General features: G+C 50.2%; 1 protein-coding gene across 1 annotated transcript; it reads left to right on the forward strand.

The window, feature by feature from the left end:
- Window positions 1-5,638: 5,638 nt before the first annotated feature.
- PLA2G2D (phospholipase A2 group IID) lies at window positions 5,639-10,248 on the forward strand. Its single transcript, XM_036446791.2, has 4 exons — window positions 5,639-5,754; window positions 7,100-7,244; window positions 7,986-8,092; window positions 9,900-10,248. The coding sequence occupies exons 1-4, from the start codon at window positions 5,715-5,717 to the stop codon at window positions 10,049-10,051; spliced, it is 444 nt and encodes a 147-aa protein (XP_036302684.1). The 5' UTR covers window positions 5,639-5,714; the 3' UTR covers window positions 10,052-10,248.
- Window positions 10,249-22,825: the final 12,577 nt, after the last annotated feature.

Below are 22,825 nucleotides of genomic sequence, written 5' to 3' on the forward strand. Positions count from 1 at the left end.
CCCACTATTCTGATTCCTCAGGCAGATCCACCCACTTAGTGCAAATCCGCATGAAGCCTCCACCCCCACCCACCAGACGGGTCATGGGGGTTCTGCACAACGCAGCTTCCAGTCAGCTTAAATGTGTCTGCTTACCCCAGGGACACCAAAAGTCCCTAGCGGGCAGGGGTGGGGTCTGCCTGGGGGCCAGTGTGTAGTTGGTGCTCAGGAAAGCCCTTCATTTGCTGGGTGGCAGGGAGATATCTTACAAGTGGGATCCTTGTCTTTCATAAGCTAATACCAATAATGAGAACAACTACCACCATTGAGCGCTTACGGTATGCAAGCCAAGCATCCTACAGGCCCCATATCTCAGCATCTGCACAAGAGGCCCATTGTGCAGGCTGGGCCTCCTCCTTTCCTCCACCCCATTTAACAGGTGGGAAAACAGCCGGGGAGTCAGGGTACCTCCAAGCCGCCTTCTGCCCGCCCACGCGCTGCTGTGCTCCAGCAGGATGCGTCCTTGAGACAGGCAGAAGGGGGCCTCACCAAGTCTGAAGGCAAAGCAATAACCTTCGAGCCTGGACCGTGTCAAAGCTGCTGTGCATGGAAATGGCCCAGCGATTTTTTAAAAAATATATTTTTATTGATTTTCCACAGAGAGGAAGGGAGAGGGATAGAGAGCTAGAAATGTTGATGAGAGAGGAACATCGACCAGCTGCCTCCTGCACACCCCCTAATGGGGATGTGCCCGCAACCAATGTATATGCCCTTGACCAGAATCGAACCTGGGACCTTGCAGTCTGCAGACTGACGCTCTATCCACTGAGCCAAACCGGTTTTGGCGGGAATGGCAATTTTGAAAGAAGATTCTGTGGCCGCTAGCCTGAGCTTGGGTCACTCTGAGTGCACTAAGAGGTTGAAGTGGAAATCCCCGCTGTGGGTGACCAGCTCTGTCTCAATTAGAAACCAGTGGCTGGGCCCGAGGTATGGGGAGAGGTCAGTGTGCCCAGCCCTTGGCTTAGGTCCGACCTTAGACTCTTTCCTCCTGGGAGGAGGGGTCACCAGATGCCAATGATAGGTATACAGTAGGTGTCACCTGGCCTATCATTCTACCTGTGATTATGACAACACGCCTTTGGGGGACGCATCCCTGGGCCCATATTTTGGACGGGAAAACTAAGGCTCAGGGAGCCGATGTGTTGTAATCACGGTGATGCCATGAGGAAGCTGGAATTCAAACCCAGATCTGACTGATATCAAAGCTGGGTTTTCTTTGTACCACATGGCCTGACGTCATCATCTAGAAGGCTATCTGAAGTAACCCCCACTGCCCATTCGCTCCTCAAATTTGTAGAAGTATGATATATCTAGGAGAATGCACACATGAAAACAGCTGGATGAGTTTTTCCAACTTGAACACACCAATGTAACCCACAGCTGGCCAAAGAAAGAGCAGCAGCAGCCGAATCCGGTTTGGCTCAGTGGATAGTCTGTGGACTGAAAGGTCCCGGGTTTGATTCCAGTCAAGAGCATGTGCCTCGGTTGCAGACACACCCCCGGTGGGGGGTGTGCAGGAGGCAGCTGGTCAATGTTTCTCTCATCATCGATGTTTCTAGCTCTCTACCCCTCTCCCTTTCTCTCTGTAAGAAAATCAATAAAATATATTAAAAGAAGAAAGAAAGAAAGGAAGGAAGGAAGGAAGGAAGGAAGGAAGGAAGGAAGGAAGGAAGGAAGAAAGAAAGAAAGAAAGAAAGAAAGAAAGAAAGAAAGAAAGAAAGAAAGAAAGAAAAAGAAAGAGCAGCAACAGCGGCACCCAAAGCCCTCCTGTCACCTGTCTAGTCCCCACCCCTCAGCTGGGAACCCTGTGCTGACTCGGAAAAGCACAATTCAGTTTGGCTGTGTTGGAAGGCCATATGCACAGAGTCTGTACTCTTTGACGTCAGCCTATTGGGCCAGCATGAGGTGTGTGAGGTTTTTCCATGTTGCTGTGTGTAGTTTTGGCCCCTGGTCTTGTTATCCCCAAGCAGCTCTGCCTCAACAGATCCATTCTGCTGTAGGCAGGCACTTGGGGGCTAGGCACTCTGGGTGTTTACTTTGGTTCTGCCCTGGTGCAGCTGCAGGAAAGTGGGTCCCTCTCCCCCAGAGGCAGCTCAGCTCTCTCCCTCCCTTCTCTCTTCCTGCTGGAAGACCCCGGGGAAGCCCAGCTTTCACTTCCTCATGTCCTGCAAACCTCCAGTAAGTCCGAGCTTCGTCTCTAACATCGTCTGGCAATTCATCTCAGATAGAGTCCAGGCACGCGACCATCCTGGTACATGGCGCTTCGCAGGGAGAAATGAGTCGAGCGGAGGTCCTGGCTCCTGGCTGAGAGGACGTGGGGTCACCCATGGGGTATCCCTTGGGAGATGGGGGTCCTCTTTCTTATCAGCAGTGAGGTTGGGGACAATAGACTTGCAGGCTCTGCCAGCTCTTCTCATGCCCACCTCCATCTATACCAGGAGGGCAGGAAAGTCACAGCAGAGCCCTGGGTACAACGGCTCATCTGTGAAAGGGGGGTTAGGGCAGACACCACGTGCATTTACTATGTGGAACCACTTAGAACAGGGCCTGGTAAGGGCAGCTCCTGGCAGACCTATGTTGTAACCCAAACTCTGCCTCGTACCTGCTTGTGACCTTGTGTACGTTTCTGAGCTCATCTCTCACCTGTAAAACAGTATCTCCGTTGCAACAGTATCTCCGTTGTGGTGTGGACGAGAAAGATCTCATAACAAGCCGGTGCCTGATGCCCAGTAGAGGCTCCACAAATGATAACCCTTCTTCATCGAATAAGCACTCCAGCACCTAAGCCCCTCCTGCTGTTTTGCACCCACCACCTGGAGGTCTTGTGCATTATCAAGTGTTTTTCCTGCTGTTCCCACAGATGTGAAAACCCACAGACTTGCTGACAAGTCTCAAGAAACCACCAGGCCCGATGAATACACACTTGCTGCCCATGGAGGCAGATGCTGTGGTTCTGAATTTCTACAGATTTCAGAGAAAGGAAGAGGCTTAAAAACATTTCCATCATCTGACCAAGCAATTTCACTTCTGGAAATCTACTGGAAAGAAACCACCCTTGCCCAGCTGGTGTGGCTCAGTAGCTGAGCATTGACCTATGAACCAGGAGGTCACGGTTCAATTCCCGGTCAGTGCACATGCCCAGGTTTTAGGTTCCATCCCCAGTAGGGAGGCATGCAGGAGGCAACCAATCATGACTCTCATTATTGATGTTCCTATCTCCCCTTCTTCCCTCCTATCTGAAATCAATATATAGAAACCACCCTTTAAAAATAGACTAAGTTTCATTATCATAGTGTGATCTACAATAATGAGCAGTGGTGATCTTAAGTCATAATGAGGGGGAAAAAATCAATCAATAGAAACAGACCCAGAAATGACCCCGATGATGGCATTAGTAGATACCAACATTAAGACAGTTATTTTAACTATATTCTCCTATGCATAAAAAGATAGAAGAGAGCTTGTGCATATTAAGTAGAAATACCAAAGATATAAGAAGAACCATATTAAATTTCTAGAGAAAAATACACTGTCTGAGATGAAAGACAGAGTAGATAGAATTAACAGCAGATTAGACAATGCAGAGGAAAAGATTATTTCTATATATAAAAGGCTAATATGCAAAGAGTCCCCTCAGGAGTTTGACCCGGAGACCGAGAGACCGGAAGACCGGGAGTTCAATTGCTTGCTGTGATGTGGGCTGACCACCAGGGGTGGCACAGAAAAAAGGAAGACCCCAGCAGGCAGCTGGAAAGCCCCGATCAGCCCTGATTGCCAGCCAGGCCTAGGGACCCTCCCCATGCACAAATTTTGTGCACCGGGCCTCTAGTTCTATTATAAGCAGGGATGATGTGGCTGATGAAGATGGCGATGAAGGGAGTAACCATAACTAACATTTATTAAGTTCTAGCTATGGACCAAGCCCTCTTCACATATTATCTTGTTTAATCCCCACAAGAAGGCTATGAAGTAGGTACTATCATCACCCCTATTGTACATGGAAGGAACAAAAGACTCATTGCTGAGCTCCTTGCTCCAGGCAAAGCAGCTGGAATCCAGGCAGTCTGGCTTTGGCTCCCACCCCTTCATCCTCTTCATCTCCACAAAACGCCATGTAACCCCTGTGTGGTTGCCGTACAGCATTCTCCCCATGGGCGAGGCTTGGTGCAGTGTGCTGAATGCTCCCTGAACCCCACAACAATCAGAGGAAAGAGGGACTGCTGTCCCCATATGGTCCCAGTCCTGCAAATGTGGAAACCAACGCTCATGGAAGTAAAGTGGTTTGCCCAGGGTCCTTCAGATAGTAAGAGAAGGAGCCAGAGTTCGAGTCAGGTCCCTCTGATCCCAAACCCAGCCATCTAGATGTGCCTTGGGGCCTCTGGAGGAGCCTGGGGGAAATGTTTTCGAGGCCCCTTTACAGCATCCATATCTAGGCGACTCTCCCACTAGGGAAAAGCTTTCTGGAATCAACAAAGCCTTCTGTTCCTGCTCCTACCCAAAGGATACCAGCTGAGGAGAAGCTCTGGGAAGTAGCCACATGCCTGTCAAGAGCCCAGATCTAGAAGACTGCTCGTAGGGTAAGGCCCATTGGCAAGAGTAGAAGGAATGACTGCTGAGCACACACAGGGGAGACATGTCAAAGAGTATGCCAGAGACACTTATTTTGCCTTTTGTTTCAAATTCTTTTCTCACATATTAGGTGAGGGAGGCAAGGAACAAAGGAAAAACCAGATGTAGAAGAGAGCTGAGAGAGGGAACAGCTCCCAGCAGTGACTCTGGCTGGTGCACTTTTGGGGGTGAACTGGTTAGCTGGCAGCCAAAAGGTCAGCTTGGGCTTTGTGCCCTTGAACAGCCATCTCATGGGCATAGAAAAAAAACAATTTCTGCTACCGATGGGCTCTCCATTAAACCTTACAGGGCTATCCGTGGCGTTCTGCAAGCTGTCGACATATGTCAATGGCCTATGAATTGTGCGTGTGCTTTGACTCGGTAAGTGCACTTTAGGGATAGATCCCACAGCCGCAGTTCTGGACATGAACTGAGATTTCTCCTCCATGGTTTCTTTCACTGTACCACTGTACGCTCTAGAGCAGTAACCTATATGGCCATCAATATGGGATTAATTAAATGAATGGCCTCTCTGTCTCATGGAATATGAGGCTGTGTTTCAAATGTTTCTGCCGAAGAATATTTAATGGCATAGAACTGTGTTCACGTTCCATTGGTAAGTGAAAAGAAAGGCTACAAATAACAACTTTCTTGTTTGGTCAGGAAAAGTGTGGAGATATATATATAGAGAGAGAGAGAGATAAAGAGCAATGGAACCAGAAGGACATACACCGAACCCGTAATGCTGCTTAATGAATCTGCAGGTGATTTTTAATTTCTTCTTATTGTTTATGTTTTCCAAATCTTCAACACGGAACATGTGCTTCTTTTGCAATCAGAAAGTTTAAAATATGGGTGTTAAAAATAAAAATTAAAATAAAAAATTTTATTCCCCCTTGCCAGAAAAGAGGAAACAGAAGGAGCAGAGGTGACCTCCATGAGAGCTAGAGCGGCAGGGGCAGGGGCAGGGGCAGGCTCAGCTGGTGGGGGAGGGGGTGCCTCTTATATTAGGGGCTGCCTGCAAGAAGGACTTCCTGCAGCTGCTTCCCCTCCTCTGGGCCAGGATCATGGAACTCCCCCTGCTGTGCATCCTGGTGGTGTTTGCTGGTGAGTGGGGACAGGAGCCACAGCTGGAAAGGGAAGGAGGGAGGGGGGTAGAACCATATCTTTTTCTAGACTGAGCTGCTGCTCTAATCCCCACCGCCCTCAAGCCCCTTGCAAGAAGCCATCAGCGGCTCCCAGTCCTTTAGAACGGTGGCTGTGGCCAGAGAAGCCTGGGTGGCCAAGCTGTGGCGCGCTTCTGGCCTGCCATGAAGGTCAGAACCGAAGGTTCAGAACCCAGGGCCTGCCGAGCTGGCACCTGTGGTACTTTGGACAAAATTACAGAAATGATCTCCTCACCTCACCTTGTTCCCTTCTGTCCTTTTAACCAATTAATAACACTCATTTGCATAGAAACAGCACTCTGCATCCACCCTCATGATCTCCCTGGAACCTGGGAAGTGGCTTGTGTTGACTGTTGGTGGGAGGTGGGGCGATTTCTATTTGATCTTTAGCAGAAGATCAAATGTAAAAAAAAAAAAAAAAAAAAATGTGGCTGCTAGCAAATTGGCACCTCAAAATATGTGATTTTAGAAAGGATTCTTGGGTTTCTATCCAGGTCCTTCCACTTACCAGTTACTATGACTAGAACAAGTGACTGGGCCTCAGTCTGCTCCTCTCTAAACTGGGGATTAAAAATAGTATTCATGCCGAAACCGGTTTGGCTCAATGGATAGAGTGTCTGCTTGGGAACTGAAGGGACCCGGGTTCGATTCCAGTCAAGGGCATGTGCCTTGGTTGCGGGCACATCCCCAGTAGAGGGTATGCAAGAGGCAGCTGACCGATGATTCTCTCACATTGATGTTTCTAACTCTCTATCCCTCTCTCTTCCTCTCTGTAAAAAATCAATAAAAATAAAAAATAAAAAAAATACATGAGCCTAGCCAGTGTTGCTCAGTGGAAAAAAAAATATATATATTCATTGTCGGTTTCTCAGTTTTCATAAATATACCACAATTATGTAAGATGATACCACACTAGAGGAAAGTGGGTGAGGGCTCTGAGAATTTTCTATATGATCTTTGCAATTTTTCTCTACATCTAAGTTGACTTATTTTTTTTAAAAAATGGTCTTTTTCTCATGGGGTAGATGGAGTCAATAAATTGCCACATGAAAGGGCCCGTGGCAAGCACTCACAGTAATTATACTTTTTAATAGACATAGTGGTTGCTGTCGTTTTATTATCCAAGTTAATGGGTCTTGTTATCTGAGTGCACTAAGAGGTTGAAGTGGACACTCCAGGGACACCAAAGTGATGAACTGGACCAGATAGAGCAGAGGTGCCAGCTCGGGGTGCACCGGCCTCTCCTGGGGTTCATGTCCTCTCCTTGTTGCTGGGCTCCTTGGCAGGTGTGACTCCAGCCCAGGGCGGGATTCTGAACCTGAACAAGATGGTCGGACAAGTGACCAGGAAGACAGCCATCACCTCCTATTGGCCCTACGGCTGTCACTGCGGACCTGGTGGAAGAGGCCGACCCCTGGATGCCACAGACTGGTAACCCTTCCCAGGCAGGCCCACGGGCTGCAATCCCGTCCTGCCCGCACCCCGGGACTCTCCTCTTTCCTCTCCATCTATTTATTCAATCTGTGGATCCGTTTTGTACCGTGTGCTAGGAGCTCTGCTACGCTTCGACAGGGCCCCAAGGTTCAGAATCCTGGAGCCTGCCTTCTAGAGGGTTCCCCAAAGTTTCTGAAGACCCTTCCCACTTGCACACTCAACCCCTAATCTAATTAGAACACACACACACACACACACACACACACACACACACGCACAATGCCCACAGCCATTGCACGGGTTTTTGTTTTTTTTTAAAGGTCCCGCCTCCTTTTACCATTATCTCATTATCTTCACCACAATCCTGGAAATGGGCCAGAGGAGAGATGAGAGCCTGGGCCAGGCCAGGTCACTTCCCTGACCCACCACTCACAGGCTGCATGAGCTCAGGCAGGTGGCGTTGCTTCCCTGAGTCCCAGTTGCCTCAGCTGTGATGTGAGGATCATCCTAATACTCCTGTTGTGGGTGGTTGGGAAGATTAAGAGAGAATTTTTAGAAAAAGCAGGTGCCTGGGTCCTAGGAAGCACTCTAAGTGTTAGCTAGCATGAGCATGCTGAAGTCTAGACCCCTGGAGGCCGTGGCTCTTCCAAGGAGGGCTCGGGCTGCCTGAGACCCAGCCAGCTAAGGACGGTGCAGTGGGTCTGTGCTCCCTGCCCCACTTCCTTCCTCTCCCTCCAGGTGCTGCCATGCTCACGACTGCTGCTATAGTCACCTGAAGCTCCACCATTGCCATTACTTCAGGGACCATTACAACTACACCTTTTCCAAGGAGGGCATCCAGTGCTGTGAGTGTCTGGACAGGGATTGGAGTTGAAGACTGAGGAAGGGAGTTCTGCTTTCACATGCTGTGCAATGATGCACAAGCTGCTCAACCTCTCTGTTGCTCTCGCATAACCAGTGGCAATAGTGGGGCCGAGGAGGGGAGGCAGGAGTAAGGGTGGGAGTATGGAGAGGTCCAATGAGTGCTTTGGCCCCTTTAGGATCTGGAAGGCTGGCATACCTCTGCTTAGATCCCAGAGCCACCACTGACCAGCTGGGTAACCTTGAATGCCTTGCTCAACCTCTCTGAACCTCAGTATCTTCATCTGTGAATGGAGGACGAGAACAGTATTCTATTCTTCCCCATAGCGTTAATCCGGGAGCTAGAATGAAGGCAGACAGAATGAGCTTCATAGATGCCTGCCACAGGGCACGCTCAATAGATGACATGGGCTACTGATCTTGTTGTTTCTACTTCCATCATCACTGGTCCTCACAGCAGCCCCACCAGGAGGCAGCCCCACCCTGATGAGCTCCATTTTATAGACAAGGAGATGGAATGAGGAACTGTTTGCCTGGAGTCACACAGCTGCCAGGAGCAGGGCCTAGGTTGCATCCCAGGTCACTTGGCACCTGGGTCCATGCTTGAAGCAGGTGGCAGGTGCCAGGGCTGGGAATCAAATGGGCACATCACCACTGTCCCAGTTCACTGAGGGCTTAATAGTAATAACAAGGACACGAATAGTGATAGCCGGCACTTATCGAGCACTTACTTGTGCTGAGTGCTTTGCCTTCTTACTTTCATTCTCACAACAGCCCCCCGAGGCAGCACTTCTCATCATCGCCATTTTACAGATAATGAAACTGAAGTACTGGGGTCCCTCGTGCCTCAGAGTCTTTGCACAGGCTGTTCCATCAGCCTGGAGCACTCCCCCTCCTCCACCTGGCTTCCCTAGGGAGAGAGACCCTTCTGACCTCGACTCCAATGGCTCTGGTCCTCTGCTTTCCTGTCCTGCGGCCCTGATGTTGTTTCTACTCCCATAGAGCACAGTTTGATATTCCTTTCTGCGGTTCTCAAATACCTGCTGCCCCATGGGAATGTGAACCTCAGAGGTCAGCTGTGTTCAATCCTGCCTCCTCCCCCCACCACTCCCATACACCCCCACCCTAGGCTGGCCACATGATAGGTGCTCAATGTTCATTGAATAAATGCATAAATAAATAGAGGCACTCAGGGAGGTCTTGGTACATACCCAAGGTCAGGCAGCTAGAGTCCACATGTTATATTGTAAATCAGAAGACGCCTGGGTCTTACTCCCAGCTAAGGCAAATTTATTTGGAGTCCTGTTCATTTGCTAGTGCTAGCGGGCCCAGAAGAAAATCTTGCTTCTCAAATTCTGGGGCCCAATATGGTGGAAGTCTCCCCCCTTATTTATATGTTTTTCAGCTCTTTGTCTCCCAAATTTGGAATGAGACTTCTAGACCTTCTGAGAAAAAATCCTGTGTTCTGGGACAGGGCTGTGAGACCATTTCTCAAGGCCTGGCCTGGTGCCAGCACTGACAACTCTGCCTGGGGCATAGTTTATGGCCTCTCTGGAATGGGAATGGTCTTATTTTTCCCTATTATTTAAGCAAGCAAATGTTTACAGAAGCCAGAACAGCAGGGTTAATTTTTAAATAGCAGTTTTTACCCAAGATGGAGGTTACTATGCTTCACAAGTAGCTGGGTGAGGACGGCACTGCCTTCCGAGGCTCCCTCCAGGGACCCCAGACCCAACCCCGGCTCAGTCTCAGGAATGAACGGACACTGAGCCCCCCTCCTGCACCCCACAGCTGACAAAGGGAGCTGGTGTGAGCAGCAGCTGTGCGCCTGCGACAAGGAGGTGGCCTACTGCCTGAAGCGTCAGATGGGCACCTACCAGAAGAAGCTGCAGTTCGCCCGTTTTTCCAGGTCCCGCTGCAAGGGCCAAACCCCTCTGTGCTAGAAGAAGCCTGCCTGGCCGTCCCATGCTCCCTGCCCAGGTCCTTGCAAGTCCCTTGGGATTGCTGACACCCCTGTCCCAAGTAATAACTAACCCCCTGGAGCAGCCTGGCTCCCTTAACACACGCCCAGGGAGCTGGAGAGTCAGCCTCTCCTCCACCACCCGCCTTGCCTCTTGGACCTTCTGAAATAAATCTCCCAGCAGCAGCTGTGTCCTTGGAGGGTGGATTGAGATCTTGGGAAAAGCCCAGGCCGGGGAGCCAGGGGGAAGGTGTTGGGGCCAAAGCAGCAGGTGTTGGAGCCGGGGCCTGGGGGCAAAGGTGAGGCAGATTCTCCCTGTCACTGCCACTCATCACCAGGCCTCCCTGCCCCAGGCTCACTCCTCTAATACACTGTCCACGCTGCAGCCCCAGCAGCCTCTCTAATGGGCAGCATCCATCTTTCTGTCCTTCTGACTCTACTTCATAAACCTCTAGGCCCTCCATCACCCCAGGAAGGACCTCTCGAAGGAGTTTGTGACCCACCCTATCTGGCGCCGTGTCCTTCTCCCCACTAGGCATGAGGTCCTGGTGGGCGGGGCCCATGACTCACTACATCCCTGGTACCCAACGCAGGGCCAAGAAGGGGCTCCGTAAATGCCTCTCTGGGGAAGGGCTGGATGAAGCTGGAGGTGTCCTCCAGGACCCTCCTCCCCTGCCCCCAGGCCTCTGCTCAAGTGGGCTTTCGGCAGAAACGTTCCACCTGCCATCTCCAGTGGCTAAGCCCTCCCCAGGCTCCTCGGGCTCCAAGGGTTGCTTCCTACAGAAGTCTCCCCTGGCTGATGCCTCCTGCTCCCAGGCCCCACTCCCTCCTCCGATCTCTTTCTGGGTCTGCAATTTAACAAGCTGTATCCTGAATTGACTTATCACCGTCTGGACTTCTCTGATCTCTTCCAGCTAGACTGGAGCTCCCGGAGGACGGAGGCCATGTCTCTCACCTCTTTGTGTCCTTTGTTCCTCTATGTAATAGTGTTCCGTTCATGCTAACGGGTCAAATGGAGATTGTGGCAGATGTTAGTGCTCCGCTTCAGTACCCCTACTCCCAGCTAAGCCAGATGTTGGCTGTGACGTGTTCACATCTGCCTCTTAAGGACTGACCGTGTCTGCTGGGAACTACCTTGCCTATCCCCCCTTCCCTCCACATCGCCCACCTCTAACCAATGCATAGGGAGTATAATACCCGGGAATGTATAATTGCCCACCCCCGTCTGCGTAGGACCCCCTGGGTGGTACGGTGCATGCCCAGAGCTCCTCCTAGCACCAAGCTGAGGAGAGACTTCTGGAACCACCCTTTTGCTTGCTTTGTCCCCTGGCCTTTCCTGTTTCCCTTGTTCCCTTACAGGTTTCTCCTGAAAGAATCCCCTCAAAAAATCCTCTGCCTGCCCAAGAACCCTCGTCTCAGGCTTGGCTTCTAGGGAAACTGAGTTTGGTTGGATGGATGAATGGATGGATGGATGGATGATGTAGATGATGAATGATGAATGGTTGGATGGATGGATGGATGATAGATGGACAGATGGATGGATGGATGGTGCATGGATGGATGGAAGGATGATTGATGGATAGCTTTTTCATATAAGGATCCACAATCTGTCACTCATGTGTAAGTAGCCATGTCTCCAGCAACAGGACTGAGGCACCTGGAGCCACCCACAACCTCCAGCCTGTGGCACACAGATGAGAAGTAGTGGCCACAAAGTTTTCCTTCTATGTGAGGCTCAGAGCCTCATATGAGGCAGTATAATAGGAATGAGAACTATGGGTCCCAAGTTCAAGTTCTAGTTCTACCACTGGCTAGCCATGTGACCTTCCAGGAGGGATCTTGCTTTCCTTGTGTGTGAAGTATAAATAAAATTAAGGAGAAAAATCAGATGAGGTTAATGTTTTCAACAGATGAATGCCTGAGCTCTTAGCAGAGTTCATAACTCCTTTTTATTTATTTTTATTTTTATTTATTTTTTATTTTTTGGTAACTCCTCTTTAAATGTTAGCTGCATTGTTGCTGTTGCTGTGGCTACTGGGTATAACCACATCTGCAGTCCCACCCTTCCCCCAAGCTACTAGCAAATCAGGAGGAGAATAGTTCATCAATGTTCCCCTCTTTTCACCTCTCTTCCTCTGTATGACTGTGCAGCTGTTCACTAGATCCTCATGCATGATGTCCACTTTGTCCAAGGTCTAGAGCTGGCAATTCCATGGACCATCAGAGCTCCCAGATTCCGGGCTCTGTGGCTTTGACAATGTCAATGTTGGCAGGAATGGGCATTTATCCCTCTTTTAAAATTGAACAACCTGATGCTCAGGATGGGGACAGGAACCACCGGAGGTCCCACAACCAGCAAAAGGCAGAGCCAGGATGCCACCCAGTCTCTTCCCACTCTGCCCCCTTGCACCCTGCCCTGTTTATACTAATCAGGAAGCTTCCAGCAGAAAATGGTGACTCAATGGGCTTCAACAATGAGGGCATTTATGAGCTTACATGACAGTACGTCCAGGGGGAACGTGGCTCTTTAGTGGCTTGATGATGTTATCCGCATCTGGTTTCTCTCCGGCTCCCGGCTGGCCACCCTCTCTGGTTGGCTTCCAGGTGGCTCCTCCTGGCTCCAAGGCGACAGCTGTGATCCAGACCTTGAGACAGGACATGTCAACATCCAGCAGAGAAGATGCTGTATCTTCTGTGTCTCTTTTTAATTAGCTCAACCACCACCACCCAGCAGCCCTCCCACTCAGGACCAGCCACCTGAAACCATGTGGCCCCAGTGATTACCCAAGTTGATTTGGATTCTTTGGGATTTATTTGCCTCTCAGACAGGGCAGGGTCAATGTCCCTAAGGGATGTGTAGCTGCTAAGATGGGGGCTGCTGAGATTATTGATAGGATTGATGTTGGGTAGGCTATCCTAGAGCTGGGTCAGGAGCAGGACTGTTTCTGTAATGGCTTTCCTCTGTGAGCTAAAAACCTAGAGAAGGGCCTGGTGGTCACAAAGTAGATATTTGTTGAATGAATGAATGAATCCCAGGTTGATAAAGACATGGAACCAAGAGGAGAGATGGGGTCTCAGGGCAACCAGACTGAGTGCCTGTTGCAAGACAAGTTCCTCCCACCTGTGAGCTCTCCTTCTGGGCCGGGTTCCCATCACTGGGATTGGAGAAGACTCAGACACCTCTGTCCCTCTCTCTCGTGGCCCCCTGGATGTAGGAGACAGACAGAAGGATGCATTCATTGAGCTTCCTGTCCCTCTGAGATCAGTTTCTGCAAAGGGGCACCCGTGGGAGGGACAGAAGGGACACTGAACACCTGTGCTGCCCACTTACCGGCTCCTCTCCACTCCCTTGGGGCACCTGCACTTTCCAGCTGCAGAAACTGAAACTTTAGGATGAGTCACTTGCTGATAAGTGGCAGGGCTGGGACTTGAACCCAGGTCTCTCTGGCTCCAGAGCCCTGCCTCACCAGCCTACCTCCCACACTCTTTACTAGGACAATTGATGACTCAGCCCTGGGCGCCCCTTTAAGGGGAGAATAGTCACGCCCAGGGACCAGGAGGTGAGGTTGGGTGTGGTGAGGCTGGAAACCTGGGTAAAGGGCTAGTGAGTAATAATCTTACTGACAATAACAATAATGCTCACGTAGAGCCCTCACGTTTGGGGCACTTTCTCCCACACAGAGTCCCTTCCCACCATTGGCTGACCCAATGCACAGGTTGCCCGGATTCAGGGTCTCACCTCTGGGGTGCAGGGGCCGGGCCCAGGCTGATGCCTCTCCACGCCTCTGCCTGTTTTTCCAGCTGGATCTCACTCCCCACACATCCTCCCCTCACTGCCACGTGCTGTTGCGGTGGGGGGTCCTATCCCTTCCCCCACATTTCAGTGTCCCTGGAGGATCAAGGAGAACATTTACACTTGGGGTCCCTGCATCCTCTCTCACCACTGAGGTCCGCCGAGAGCCAGCCTGACCCTGGGGCAGTCTGGACAACTCAGAGTCAGGGACTGACTGGCTCTCTCTAGCTTAGGATGCTCTGGATTTCTTTGTTTGTTTGTTTTATTTCTTTCACTTAAAATAAAGAAGAGATTTTAAAACAGTTTGTGAAAACTTGAAGCTGAGCAGGCAGGCAGAGGGATTCCTCCCTGTTCACTCTCTGCCTTGGGTTCCTGGCCAAGCCTTGCCCACCCTGGAGCCTCCAGGGGAAGGTACTTCACAGAGCTCTTTGCAAGAGAGTCCGGCTGACAGTTACTCCCTCAGGAACACGTCCTTGTGCTCCCGACTGGAAGCATCGCCTCTCCCCTCCCCCGAAACCACCATCACCCTTACTTACTCCCTGTCTCTCTGCCTTAATTCTAATTCTCTGGATAATACTTCCTGGTGGTTTTCTTCATCCCTTATTCAATTTATCTCACTCCAGCGCTCACCTAGAATACAAACACTCCGCATGCAGGGACCACAACACACCTGGCATCCAGAACAAATCTGGAGACATGTAAAATATCTGTTGAATGAATGAATGAATGAATGAATGAATGAAAATTGATAGGAAAGCTCATTTTATTTCTCTCAACTGAGCTATTTCTCACCTGTGTGACCTTGGATTAGTGACTCTACTTCTGTGATTCTCAATTTGTGATCCATAAACAGGGGTGATCACATCTACCTCTTGGGGTTGTTTATGAATTCCATGAGTGGGATGTTTTTTTACCAAACCCTCACCTCTTTCATTTTGTTTCCTTTTTTTTTTTTTTTTTAAGTTTTTATTGATTTCAGAGAGTAAGGGAGAGGTAGAGAGATAGAAACATCAATGATGAGAGAGAATCATAGATTGGCTGCCTCCTGCACTCCACCTCTTGGGGATTGAGCTGGAAGCTTGGGCATATGCCCTAACCTGGAACTGAACCTTGACCTCCTAGTTTATAGATCAATGCTCAACCACTGAGCCACACCAGGTGGGCAGCCCTCACCTCTTTCTTGATGAGTACTTACGGTTGGTGTGAAGTTTGGGAGAGTGGAAAGGGTAGGTGTGCAGATTGGAAAGGGAACACATTTTATCGCCTCCCAGCCCCTGCCTCAAGACAATCACAAATCAGCCACCCCTCCCAAGAACACTGCCCTGCTCCCAGGAGGCCTGGGAAGTGGGTTGAAGGTCACTCTCCTCTGGAGTCCCCTCTAGGAGAGAGGCTGGGCTGAGGCAAGCCAAAGCCCAGACTACCCGCTCCCTTCAAGGATCCAGCCTGAGAGGAGCTGGCACTGGTCTCAGCTGGGCAGACGGCCTGTGGGAAGTGCCCCTCCCTGGCCCTGAGTAGCCCAGGTGCCGGAAGCGCATCTCAGAAGGAAGAGGAAGAATCCACCTGGTTTCCTAAGAGGGAGATGGGAAGGCACAGTTCTCTAAGCTAAGAACCTTACATCCTTTCCCGCTGACATAGATGAGGAAGCAGGCCCTGTGAGAAGCACTCCCGAGGCCACTCACTCAGCCAGAGGCAGCAGAGGCCCAGCTCTGGAGGGGAAGCCTGCATCCCGAGCCGCCCTCCCATGAGTCCCTGGGGGAACCTGTTTAAAATGCAGGTTGTAGCCCTAATTGGTTTGGCTCAGTGGAGAGCATCAGCGGGTGGAAGCGTCCTGGGTTTGAGTCCATATTGTGGGCTTGATCCCCAGTAGGGGGCGTGCAGGAGACAACCAATCAATGATTCTCTCTCATCATTGATATTTCTATCTCTCTCTCCCTCTCCCTTCCTCTCTGAAATCAATAAAATATATATATATATATATATATATATATATATATATATATATATATATATATTATAAAAAACAGTTGGGTGAACTAACAAGCGCTCCAAAGATGCTCAGGACAGCCGGCTCCATGCTGACACCACCTTCACCTTGACATCGCCCTCAGGTGCCCCATGAGTCACGTGACATGGATTCTTCTCTGGGAAGTCCCTCACCAGGGAGAGGAGGAAGAGAACGTGGATCTGCTCTTGAGGAGCGAAAACACGGCGGGCAGCGGGACAGGGCAGTCAACGAGCTATGGGCTGACAGCCAGGAGACCCCACACTAGACCCCTTGTCACTCCTTTGCCCCGTGGCCTCTAAAGGGACTTGAATGTGCCACCCCAAGATATGCCACGTTGGCATAAGAATGAGCCTGAGCCAAAGGCAACTGAGAATTGACAGACACCCAAGGTTCTCTGTTCTCCCCTTATCGCCTAAAAGGGCCTAAGTTTCCCTTTGAAGAAGGCGCCCACACCCCTGTCCCTGCCCTCGTACCAGGGAGAGGAGAACGGCTCTTATCTTCAAAGATGGGGCGTCAACCCCAAGATGAATTTGCATAAACAGGCTTTACTAATATAGCCTTATCTTCCACTGGCTTCCTCCAATATTTCCTAGTCATTTCCCCCAATTAATTGTCCCTGGAGGTCTAAACCCCTTTCCTTGCTCAGAACGTAGATAAGCCCGAGCCGGACCACTTCTTTGAGTTTCACGTCTTGCCTGTGAACTCCTGGGCGAGTAAATATTAGTAAATATCGCGTGCCCTTTCTCCTGATAATCTCTTGCCAGTTCAATTCCCAGGCCCGCCTTCCCCACACTGAAAAGCGTGGAGACAAAGGTTTTCTGCAGCAACTCTGGCCCGCAATTCCCCATAACACCCAAGTGCCCGAGTGACACCGCGCACGTCCTATGGAAAATAAGCAAAGTGAGCTGAGCTCCTGTGGAGGCCCGGCCAGGGTGGTTTTGTCGGTAGCAGCGTCATCCCATACACGCCTAGGTGTCAGGTGCGTGTGGGAGGCAATCAATCAATGTTTCTCACATCCATGTTTGTTTTCTCTTCTTCCCCCCTCTCTCTCTCTTTCTCAATCTTCCTTCCTCTCTCTCTAAAAATCAATAAAAATGTCCTTGGGGGAGGATTTAAAAAAAAACAAAGATAAGTTTCTTCTTCTTCTTCTTCTTCTTCTTCTTCTTCTTCTTCTTCTTCTTCTTCTTCTTAAAATATATTTTATTGATTTTTCACAGAGAGGGATAGAGAGTTAGAAACATCGATGAGAGAGAATCATAGATCAGCTGCCTCCTGCACTCCCCCTACTGAGGATGTGCCCGCAACCAAGGTATTATTAATACATGCCCTTGACCGGAATCAAACCTGGGACCTTTCAGTTCGCAGGCCGATGCTCTATCCACTGAGCAAAACCGGTTTCGGCAAGAATATTCTTCTTGACTCTGAGGGAAATGAGCCCCAGGAAAGGCTGGTGAGAGGAACGCTCTAAGAGCAGTCAGGCGTGTGGCTCAGGGTCCCGCACACCAGGGCTGCCCGCTCGCTCTGGGCTCTCCCGAGGCCTGGGGGAGGGATCTTGGGAACAGGTTATCGAGCCTCTCTGAGCCCAGCTTCTTTACGATAACACGGGGTTCTAACACCACCTTCACAAGGTGTTGGGAGAGACGAAGGGCAGCTTGGCGGGTAGAGACCAGCCCTCGGGTCCCGGGGCAGCTGGCGGGACTGTCTGGTTGGTAAATGAATGTCAGCAGCCTTGCCAGCATCACTGTGTTTCCTTCCTTCCCTGGTGGGCTCACCCTCACCCATGCCGGCAGGCCATGGGGAAGGGGCCCTGCCTCAGCTGCCTCGACTGTGGCCTGCAGGGCTGGGGGCAGCCTGTGGATGCCACTGACCAGTTACTGTCCCCTCCTGGGGCTGCAGGCAGGCCTGCCACGATCTGAACTGAAACCTTGCCTGGGCGTCATCTGAAGCAGGGCGGCCACATTGATTCAGCACGCTTTCCTGGGCAAAGAGGCGGGCTCTGAGGTTGGCACCCTTTTGCACTGCTGTGGTTCCTGGGGCAAACTCCTTGACTTCTCTGTGCCCCGTCTCTTCACACACAGGACGGGGAGTTCGTAGTGCTTCCCTCGGGGGTTACTGTGAGAAGCAGTGAAACCATGGGAGGTCGCTGTCCACACTGGGATCTGCTCCAGGAGCCAGGCTCCCGGCCAGGCAGTGCGGGTCATACAGGAGTCCCAGTCCCTGTCCTCAGGATGTCCCCGTTCCCACGAGAAGCTCTAACGCTGCTATATGGAACCAGCTTGGCTGGGGAGACGGCCCCAAACTTCAAGGCCTGCGAACCTAGTTCAGGTCCCCAAGCCACTAACGTGTGTGTGTGTGTGTGTGTGTGTGTGTGTGTGTGTGTGTGTGTGTATGTGTGTGTGTGATCTTAATCTTAAGCAAGATGCTTTTCTGTCTCATTTTCCCACTCTGCAACATGGGATGTGCTGAGGCTGTCGTGGGTCATGGGTATAAAAATACTTGGAAAAGCATAAGCTATGAGGACTGGAGTGTTCTACAGAGGAAGGAAATGCGCAAGCTGCAGCACGTACGAACTTGGACCGGATGCTCGACCTGACAGCACCCGTGTCTCAGATAAAGGGATCCTCACAGGAGATAATAGCAGGCTCGAGGTTTACAGCCAGCCCGTTCGTTTGAAACCTGAGTGATATCGGCATCCAGCAGCTGACTCACTTCGGTGTAGACAGGCAATTGGGCGGCATTCCGGGGTTTTAAGTCAGCCGTTCAGAACGGATGACTCACGGAGTTTTAGACACGGCCACGAAACCGTTTTGGATTCTCTCAATCAGGGGTTCTCAGACTTGTTAAATGAGCTGTTGGCCGACTCCCAGGCCCTGGCATTCTGAAAATGATGGATCGGTGAGTGTGAGATGTGACGTTGCTTCCATATGATGCATTCTCACTTTCTCCCCGGCTGCTTGCTGGAATAGCAATGGGACGGCTGGGAAGGTCAGTGCAGACAAATTAACACAATGGTCGGGAAACTTCCAGAAAGGGTAAGATCAAAGGAGAGCTGGACAATAGTTAAAGCAGTAAAGGCAGCTTCTAACCAGGAATGACTGGGGTAGAGGAAAGGAGACCTCATGTGGAACTGGGCTCAATTCCCAATACAGCAGGGATGGGGGGGAGGGGCGGTGTTAGGGCCACAGAGCAGGCAAGAGGTCTGTGGATGGAAAACTACTGAGAGGATGTATCAGGGGCAGAGGGGATTCTGGCTAAACCAACTCAACAGGATTCCCATGGAAGGCAGGTAGGTGATCAGACACCTGGGAGGGTGGGGGTGAAGGACTTGATCAGATATCGATGGCGATGAGATAGCCAGGGTGGGGGTTCAGGCTGAACCAACAGGACAGGATTCTTGCTCTTGAGGACGAGGCCTAGTCAAAAATAGATCTGAGAGGAGTCTGAGTCAAGTTTGGTCAAGGAAAGAGTCCTTGTCAGCCCCCGTCTTGTTCGAGGAAAGAAGGGATATTCTTTCCTCTGACAATTTTAGTCCATTTCTCACTTGGTCACCTTTTGCTCAGGAAGGATCAGCCAGACAACGCATGGAGACTTGGTTGTAATGTAGCAGCCAGTCCGTGAAAGGGAGAATATCTATAAAAACAAAAGAAAAACAGACTTTAGTAGCTGGAAACCCAGAGGGAGGCACACTGAGCTTTCTAGCTGCTGAGCTGTGAGCGTCTTTAGGTGACGGAGGGAGGACAGCAGCAGTGATCCAACACATCTCCCGCTTTGCAGTTTCAAGGTCATTGTCAATGGCATCGGGTGTTCCACTGAACTCTCTGAGTGGCCCACACGGCAGGCATGAAGGTTGCTCCTTCATGATCTTTTGTGGAGATTTCTCTGAAGTTTACATCAAATCATCCAGCTTCACCCTAATCGATTTGGCTCAGTGGATAGAGCATCAGCCTGCAGACTCAAGGGACCCAGGTTCGATTTCAGTCAAAGGCATGTACTTTGATTGCAGACACATCCCCAGTAGGGAGTGTGCAGGAGGCAGCTGATCGATGTTTCTAACTTTCTATCGCTCTCCCTTCTTCTCTGTAAAAAAATCACTAAAATATATATTTTTGAAAATCGTCCAGCTTCTGTTTGTTGGATGTCTGGAAAAGGGCGGTTTTAGTGCTCAGTGAGGCCAAAGGTCACGAAGGCAGAATAATGAGACACGTTAATTTGGAGACTTGTAGCCAGACATTGGGGAACCCGCAGGGTGTACTTTAGTTTTCCATTGAAACACAAAATTGCTGTCTGCTGTCCTCTCCTTTTTAATCAAAGATACCGAAAGTAGCCTGGCGGGTGTGGCTCAGTGATGGAGTATTGACCTGTGAGCTAGAACGTCATAGTTCAATTCCCTGTTGGGGTACGATCCCCCGTGGATGGCATGCAGGGGATAGCTGATCTATGATTCTCTGTCATCACTGATGCTTCTCTCCTTCTCCCTCTGCCTTCCTCTCTCTGAAATCAATAAAAATATACTTTTAAAAAAGATAACATAAGGCTATTCTTGCTTTCAAAATAAGTCTCTGATCTCAATAGGATTATTTAAAAGCAGCGAGAGTGGTAATTGACGTCCGCAGACTAATCTTCATCTAGTCCATGGACTGAAAGGTCCCAGGTTCGATTCTGGTCAAGGGCATGTACATTGGTTGTGGGCACATCCCCAGTAGGGGGTGTGCAAGAGGCAGCTGATCGATGATTCTCTCTCATCAATGTTTCTAACTCTCTATCCCTCTCTTCCTCTCTGTAAAAAAGTCAATAAAATATATATATTTTAAAAAGATGACATGGTAGCAATTCAAGGGAAGCTTGAAGAACAGAGAGCAGAAAGAGTAGGCAGAACAAATCGAGCCCGTCCTTGCCAATTTCAAAACCTGCCCTTCCTTTGTTGGTGAGAACATGAATCCAGATGGCATGGTTGCTCTGCTGGACGACCGTGAGGACGGTGTGACCCCATACATGGTTATCTTTAAGGATGGTTTAGAAATGGAAAAATGTTAACAAATTGGGCAGTTTGCCTCTATCACCTGTCATCTGGCTGCTGCTTTCTATCCACACACCAAGACTAGGACAAATGGGACTGATGTTATCTGGAGCTCTTTGTTTATTTTGACCTTGATTCATTTGGAGAGGCAGCATTGTTTTTAAGAAAAAAAACATGTCATGTAGGTTGTCTAAAATAAAATGAACTTAAACTAAAAGACAAAACAAACAAACAGACAAAAAAAACACACAACAACAAAAAAGCTGGACAGTAGCTTAAGTGGGAAAAGCAGATTTTTAACCGGGAATGATTGCAACAGCGGGAAAGAGACCTCAGTCTGAGATGGGGCTTATTTCCAAATACAGCAGGGTGAATAAAAAATTACTAAGAGGAAGCGTCATGGGTCCAGGGGGTTTCATGTTAACTCACTCCACAGGATTCCTGTGAAGGCAGGCCAGGTGAGCAGACGCCACCTGGGGATGGTGAGGATGAGGAATTTGAGCAGATATCCAGGGTGGGGGATTCTCCAGAAACTGGCTGACCAAGATTCTTGTTCTGGAGGACAAGACCCAACAAGGGCCCAGTAAAAAAAAAAAAAAAAAAAGGAGCTCAAAGGCCCTGACTGAAGTCTGGTCAAGGACATTTTGTCAGTTACAAGGCTGTACTTGGTTTAAAAAGCAGACAGCTGAGTAACACATTTTTAAGAAAATGCTCTATCATAAAATGTTAAAAAAAAAATGTTCTAAATACATTTTGAATTAAAAGAGGAAGTTACAAAAGGTGCCTCTGCTGGGTGGTGGTGATGTATAATTTTGCTAGGGATGGTGATGTATAATTTTGTATTTATCAGGAGGACACACCTCTCCCCCCTGGTGCACTGTCCCAAATGTAGAAATCTGTAAAATGAGAGCCATGACCAAAGGTTGGCCCAGTCCCTGTGGACGTCATTGGGCTGTACCAGCGGATATCCTATATAATAAAAGCCCAGCGACTGAAATGGCAGAAAGACCAGAATGAACAGAGACCAGAACAACCATGGCCCCTCTCCCCAGCTGGCCCTACACCCCAACAGGGACCCCATCCTGATCCGGGGTGTGGCTGGCAAACCACCCATGGCCCCTAGCCCAGCCGACCTACCCCACCCCAGTGGGGATCATCACCCCAATCAGGGCGTGGCAGCCTGCAATCACCTGCGGCCCTTGCCCCCAACTGGCCCCGCCCCCCCCAGCGGGGACTCCCACCCTGATCCCAGGTCCCCATCATGGCAGGCTGGCCAGCCCTCACCCATGCACCAGGCCTCTATCCTACATAATAAAAGGGTAGTATACAAATTGACCCTAACGGAGGAATAAGCAGAATGACTGCTCCACCAGTCACTCTGAGGCACACTGACCATGTTTAGGACCCTTTCCCCAGCACCAGGCTTCAATCAACCAATGACAAATAGGTAACTGGGGGTGGGGGGGGGGGGATGTGGGCAGTGCCAGGCCAAAGCCCACATCCCACCGATTGCCTCACACACACAGGGCAACCCACAAGGGGTACAGGGCTGGCAAGGGGGTGGGAATGGCTCACATCTCAGTCCTTTTCCCTGCCATCAGGCTCTGATCACCTGATGGTGAACAGGGAACTGGGGGTGGGTAGGGGGGGTAGACAGGGCCAGCTGCAGGCAGCTGGGGAAGATGACCCTGATTTCAGGCCAGGCCTGAGACCATACCCATGCACGAATTTCATGAGCCACGCCTCTAGCATGAGTACAAGTAAGCTTTGCTAACCTTTTGTGATGCATATAGCCTCCCAATGGCCCCATGCCTAACAGCTGTCTGCATCGCCCACAGAGCTTGTTTACAAATACGGATTTCCGGCCCTGGCCTAGTTGCTCAGTGGGTTGGAGCGCTGTCTGGCATACCAAAGGGTTGTGCGTTCAATTCCTAGTCAGGGC

Source organism: Pipistrellus kuhlii, unplaced genomic scaffold (genome assembly GCF_014108245.1).
Source record: "Pipistrellus kuhlii isolate mPipKuh1 unplaced genomic scaffold, mPipKuh1.p scaffold_m20_p_2, whole genome shotgun sequence".
Classification (NCBI taxonomy): Eukaryota; Metazoa; Chordata; class Mammalia; order Chiroptera; family Vespertilionidae; genus Pipistrellus; species Pipistrellus kuhlii.

What these genes read in the sequence shown, in the direction of transcription:
- PLA2G2D (XM_036446791.2), top strand. Translation starts at nt 5,715, where the DNA reads ATGGAACTCCCCCTGCTGTGCATCCTGGTGGTGTTTGCTG. An exon ending in CATCCTGGTGGTGTTTGCTG is followed by an intron (nt 5,755 to 7,099) that starts GTGAGTGGGGAC and finishes GCTCCTTGGCAG; the next exon opens with GTGTGACTCCAGCCCAGGGC. An exon ending in CAAGGAGGGCATCCAGTGCT is followed by an intron (nt 8,093 to 9,899) that starts GTGAGTGTCTGG and finishes TGCACCCCACAG; the next exon opens with CTGACAAAGGGAGCTGGTGT.